Source organism: Cebus imitator, unplaced genomic scaffold, assembly GCF_001604975.1.
Source record: "Cebus imitator isolate Cc_AM_T3 unplaced genomic scaffold, Cebus_imitator-1.0 Scaffold385, whole genome shotgun sequence".
Taxonomy (NCBI): Eukaryota; Metazoa; Chordata; class Mammalia; order Primates; family Cebidae; genus Cebus; species Cebus imitator.
This window is the reverse complement of record NW_016107700.1, coordinates 797,514-803,357: the sequence shown is the minus strand read 5'-3', so window position 1 is coordinate 803,357 and position 5,844 is coordinate 797,514. Positions and strand designations below refer to the sequence as shown.

General features: G+C 37.6%; 2 protein-coding genes across 11 annotated transcripts in view; one reads left to right on the top strand and one right to left on the bottom strand.

Moving 5' to 3' along the window:
- The window catches only part of YARS2 (tyrosyl-tRNA synthetase 2), a 26,708-nt gene extending 21,219 nt beyond the window's left edge, over positions 1–5,489 (top strand). Inside the window, exons 5-6 of one of the 2 annotated variants that reach the window (XR_005196778.1) lie at positions 1,922–2,214; positions 3,479–5,489. Coding sequence is in view for 1 of the 2 variants with exons in the window: in XM_017507926.2 (XP_017363415.1) it covers positions 1,922–2,081 (160 nt within the window). In the remaining variant the exon portion in view is untranslated. Of the gene's footprint in view, positions 1–1,921; positions 2,270–3,478 lie in introns of those variants that run through there. The other variant, XM_017507926.2, reaches the window with a different exon arrangement.
- DNM1L (dynamin 1 like) overlaps positions 3,723–5,844 on the bottom strand; it is a 65,292-nt gene continuing 63,170 nt past the window's right edge. For all 9 annotated transcript variants that reach the window (XM_017507917.1, XM_017507918.1, XM_017507921.1 and 6 more), the window contains one exon: positions 3,723–5,586. In XM_017507917.1, the coding sequence (XP_017363406.1) occupies positions 5,530–5,586 (57 nt within the window). In that variant the 3' untranslated portion in view covers positions 3,723–5,529. The remainder of the gene's footprint in view (positions 5,587–5,844) is intronic.

Below are 5,844 nucleotides of genomic sequence, written 5' to 3'. Positions count from 1 at the left end.
TTTTTTAAGTTGAACAGGCGACTCTGTCTCCCAGGTGTTTCAGTCGCCTGTTGAAAAGGCACCAGGATCTGTGTGATTTCCCGTGTGGCGACCCACTGCACTGGCTGAAACAGCCACGGAGATTCATGGCACTTTTTTGCCCAGGAATCTCCTGGCCTGGCTCCCTGTTTCAGTCCCCTTTTTTATCAGTTGAACGGGCGACTCTGTCTCCCAGAAGCTCCAATCGCCAGCTAAATTGGCACCCGGACTCGTGTATTTTGTGCAGAGAACCAACGCGCTGGCCAAAACAGCCGCGCCGGCCAAAAGGGGCTCCTCTGTCTGGGAATCTCCTGGTCTGTGGGCAATAAAAATCTGTCTGGAAATGCGGCGTCCGCTCACCCTCCGCGCTTTCACTGGGAGCTGCAATCCTGAGCTGCTCCGAATCGGCCATCTTGGATCCATCCCCCAGAAAATCTTTTACTGTTGAATTTTATAAAACCATGTCCATGGCCAGGTGTGGTGGCTCACACCTGTAATCCCAACACTTTGGGGGGCAGGGACGGGAGGATTGCTTGGGGCCAGGAGTTCGAGATCTTTGTGGGCAAGAATGTAGTGAGACTCTGTCTCTACCCAAAAAGTTATGAAAATATTTTTTAAACCACATAGTTTCTTAATTTTATTTGGTAACACATTCAGATGAGAGAAAATCACCATTTATCTTTCTTCAGGATTTCTCACAAATCTAGTCATGCTGTAGCCCTCTTCTCAGATCTCACCTCTTTCTAGCTGTTCCCATGTTTCCGAGTCCTGATTGTCAAGGTAGCTTCACTCCCAATTAAAGTATCTTTTTTCAGAGAAATTTTCAGCCCTTACCTAACCAGTGTGCTCCTAGAACAACTTCTCCTCGGTCTTTATAGCGTTAATCACAGTGTGTTTTCATTGTTCATTTGTCTTTCTCTCTCTGCTAGATTGCAGTACCGTTTATATTTAGCACGTAGAAAGAGCTCTGTAAATGTTTAGTGAATGCATTGGATGATAAATAACTCCAGTGAAACTTATTTAACCTTATATATGCTATCAAAAATTTTGGTTAGTAATCCCAAATTTATTAGATCAGCTACAGATCTTCCATTTCTGAAACCAGCCAATCTAAGAAAATTTTTCATTTTAACAATTTGCTATTAATTGCATAGTCTCAATATAATTTGCAAGGATTTTCCAGTTTCATAAGCAAATTTCCTAAAGATTTCTGTAGATACCACTATAGTTGTGGCTTGTGTCTTATGGATAGTTTACTGAAAGCAGCACTGTTCTCTTTTGTAAGTTTCTTTTCTGTGATTTTCTTTTTTTTCCCCCAAGTTGGTGGGGGGGGAGGTATTCTCCATTATTCCTTTTCACTTCATTTTTAAAGCCATTACTAACTGAATAGCAAAAGCTAACTATGCCTTTGAAATAGCAGATGCAAGGCATAAAGGAGGCTGGGCATGGTGGCTCATGCCTGTAATCCCAGCACTTTGGGAAGGGGAGGTGGGTGAATCACCTGAGGTTAGGAGTTTGAGACCAGCGCGGCCAACATGGCAAAACCCCATCTCTGCTAAAAATATAAAATCAGCCGGGTGTGGTGGCATGCATCTATAATCCCAGCTACTCTGGAGGCTGAGGCAGGAGAATCACTTAGAACCCAGGAGGTGGAGATTGTAGTGAGCCAAGGTCATGCCAGCCTAGGCTACAGAGTAAGACTGTGTTAAAAAAAAAAAAAAAAACACAAAGAGCATTAAAGGGAGGGAGAATCTATTAATAGAGTGAACATGAAGGTAACAACAGTCCACTGCCAAATGTTCTCAATTGAAGAGCCTCTGAAATGTAAGTGAAATAGTCTTTTTGGGGGGACAGATCAACAGTCATTGGATCTCTCTACTTACTAAACGTTTCTATTTTTTAGGTATCGAATGATAACAGAAGGCGGAGTCAGCATAAATCACCAACAAGTAACAAATCCTGAGAGCGTTTTAATTGTTGGACAACACATTCTCAAGAATGGACTTTCCTTACTTAAAATAGGAAAAAGAAATTTCTACATTATAAAATGGCTTCAGTTATGATGAAAAATCCTTCTGGTTATTCAAGTACTTACCCATCATTTATTCTCAAGACCTCTGAAGGGTTGGCCCCAAAACTTAGATCTTTGCTTATGCAAATCAGAAAAACAGAATGGAGTATACACTAGGACTCAGTGTGAGTAACTTCATTTGATTTTTATGGGCTGGTTAATAAATAAGGTATTTGTTTAGTGATGGGATGTTTTATTTTCTGATGTACAAATCTTGATTACCATAGAAAACCATGATTTTCAGGGTTAATCTCCTTTTAAAATTATACTTGAGAAGAGATAGAGATGCCAGCTTTCCTATCCTACCCTTCCCATTCTCCTTTTTGTGGTGATGAAGAACAATGAAAAGAGGTAGTGTAAGGAATTGTGAGGCTGGGCTCGGTGGCTCACACCTGAAACCCCAGTACTGCAGGGGGCCAAGATGGGCAAATCACTTGAGGCTAGGAGTTTGAGACTGGCTTGACCAACAGGGCAAAACCCTGTCTCTACTGAGAATATAAAAATTAGCTAGGCCTGGTGGCAAGTGCCTGTAACCCCCAGCTACTAGAGAGGCTGACGCATGAGAATCACTCAAACCTGGGACATGGAGGTTGCAGTGAGTCAAGACTGTGCCACTGCACTCCAGCCTGGGAGACGGAGTGAGTAGTAAGACTGTCTCAAAAAAAAAAATTGTGTGTTTTTGTATCAGGTGTGGCACACCGATCTCACTAATGTTATATAGTTGTTTATAAAATCAACAGTGCCTCTGGTGTCCACATTAGAAATGGGAAAACTAGTATTAGAAACTGATTAGAAATTTGATATATATATATATATATTTTGTAGTTGAGGGAGCAAATGTTCATTTTGAAAAGGAGAAAAGTTAGATGAGGACATGGTTGCTTTGAGAAATTACAGTAAGAAGTAGTTTTTTTTTTTTTTTTTTACAAGGAATAGTATAACAATTAGTATGTGACTTTTCAGGAAGTTTCTAATTCAGTTTTTTAGTTCCTTGCCTGTGTTCCAGTATCATTTCATTCTCATTAAGCCATGTTTTGTCAGTGGATTCCTAAGGTAGCAATGTTTTACAAATTTAGGAACTTAAATTAGTTTTAAATTTCCACTTCTGCCCCACACAGATTGCAACTAGAGGTAAATTTAAAAATAATCCCCCCCAAAATAAAATACGCACTCATGTGAGACTATCAAAGTATTCAGGTAAGGAAAGTTTTCAGGTCAAACCTAAAGGATTTGGAATCAAGACTGAGTTCAGCTCTGCAAACATGAGGCAAATTAATTCTCCAGAACTATTTCCATATCTGAAAAAAAGCAGTGGCCTCCCTGTTGCCCTGAGGATCAAGTGAATCACATATGAAATGATTAATCAGATTTCTTTTGAAAATCTTACAGGCTGCAGAGCATGGCTTTAGTGTTCAAATTCTAGCCATTTACTACCTGGATTACTTGGAGCAAGTCACTGTCTTCATACGCAAAAATGGCGATGTAATAATACCTTGGTGAACTGTCAGAATCTGGTAGGAAAAGTCATAAAACGTTTAGTACTCTATACGGTTGTTTTAAAGTAGATTTAGGTATTAAAAAGCTCCTTTTCTCCCTTTCTCTGGGAGAAAACTTAAGAATTTTTTTGACAAACTTTGTCATTTCATACCAGCAATTTTATTTACACAGCAAGAACATACAGGTATCTGTTATAAATGTTAGAGATCATCTCTACATTTCAGAACTTGACTCAGTTTAAGGGCCAACAAAAGAACGTTTTTTCTCTTTCCATTAAGTTTCTTGCCTCTGTTTTTTGTTGTACAAAATGTGTAGTACTAGCAAGTGCATTACCATAGCATGTCTTTAATTTTCAGTTTGAAATCTGATGTGCTAGAGAAAAGTGCATCATAAGTTTTTTGGGTTTTTTTCCCTTATGAATTCAAAATACTAATTATCTGGAAAAAGTAAATCATGTATGGTTATAATTTTGAAACCGATGCCTAATGACAGCAGAGTGATTTTTAAGTGTGGTAACAAAAGTTTTGGGAGCATGTATCCTGTCAAGATGGTACTAGTAACAGATTCAAGATAGTGCCATATCATATCAGGCTGATACAGGGTTTTTAATGTTTGAGATCAGAGCCTGTTGTTCCTTAGTATATTGGTGCAGTAAGCAAAGTTAACATTCATATTTTCCCTGCCAATAGTCCTTCATAAATATCTGGTCATAAACTGAAAAAAAATTTTTAATGTTTATAATATAAATGTGTTGTCTGTTAGTGATGGGGCTAGATGTGAGGTATATCTATCTTAAAATTTATAATGTAGTTTATACCAAGAATCACCTGGGGAATTACATGTTCTAAACCTCATCACTACCCCATAAATGCAGTTTAAGTCTGTAAGTAAGTCTTAAGGAGTTTGTCTATCTGGGTGTTTTTCTTTCAATAACAAAACTCCTCAAGTACTTTCATACTATTCTATTTTGTTGGCATATATTTTGTTTGTATGCTGTAAAACAAAAATAGCTATTACCAGCATACACATACAGTATATTGGTTTTAAGTCCCACCTCAAAGTGAATCTTAGAGGCTGGTGTAAGAGCTCCATTTTAAAGATGTACCTTTGTTACTACTACTGTATTTGCAAGTTAAGGGAGATTTAGGTCATCACTGAATTGTCTAAAACTAAAAGGAACTGGCCGTCATTACCAACTCTTACTAGATCATCAAGGGTAGATGGCTGTTGTTTTTAATGTAGGAATTAATGTAGGCATTCATGCTTACAGTTTTAAGTATGAATCAAAGCATATTTTAATTTTTAATATGCTAGGGCAAATGGACCCAGAATTGGAAGGGCTATGTAACTACACAGTATGCACACCACATCCATGTCGGTGTCACAGATCCTTTTGTGCATTCAGCATTCTTAAAAACACATCAAAGTCTGCAGAGAAGCTCAGAAAAACTAAATTGAAGGACAGGTGGAATACAATGACTCTATGTGAGGAACTTGCCAACTCACATCTTTCAAAGCCAGCTCAGTTTATATAGTACATGCATTATAGTCATATGAAATGTTGTCTTGGTGCTTTCTTCTTAGAGGACTATGGCAGCAGCTTTAAGATTACTAACAAAGATTACACAGGTCATCTTATCCACAGGCAAACTGCTTTGTACAACTAAAACATTAACAGTTCTTTTTAAGTTCCAATGAAACTGTCACAAGACAGAGTTGATGTATTTTATATATACTGGGAAACTTTAGAAACAGCCATTTATTATTTGGATTAAATGTGCGATTTGTTCTGCAATATGGAATACACTTTTCAGTTTACAGCCAGTCTTCACATGAGCAGAGTCATACCATTGCAGTGCACAGGAGTTCATAAATAAAATTCTACTCAGGCAGTAACTAGCAAGTTTTTGAGTCAACAAAGGCTGAGTATTACACAGTTCTCTTCACCAAAGATGAGTCTCTCGGATTTCAGCAATAATTTGACTGGCTCCTTGTAATGCCTGCATTAAAGGAAATAAAAATTTTAAATGCTTATTATAAAGTTATGAAATTAATCAGAATTATGCAGGGTAATTTTTCCAATGTATATGTGGTAGGTTTATATAACCAGTTTGTATTAACCAATATGGTCTCTGGAATTAGAATCTAATCAAGTACCAAACCAAGCTAGAATATAAAGACTATATATATATGTATATATGTACATATGTGTATATATACCTATACTGTATGTGTATATACGTATATACGCATATACA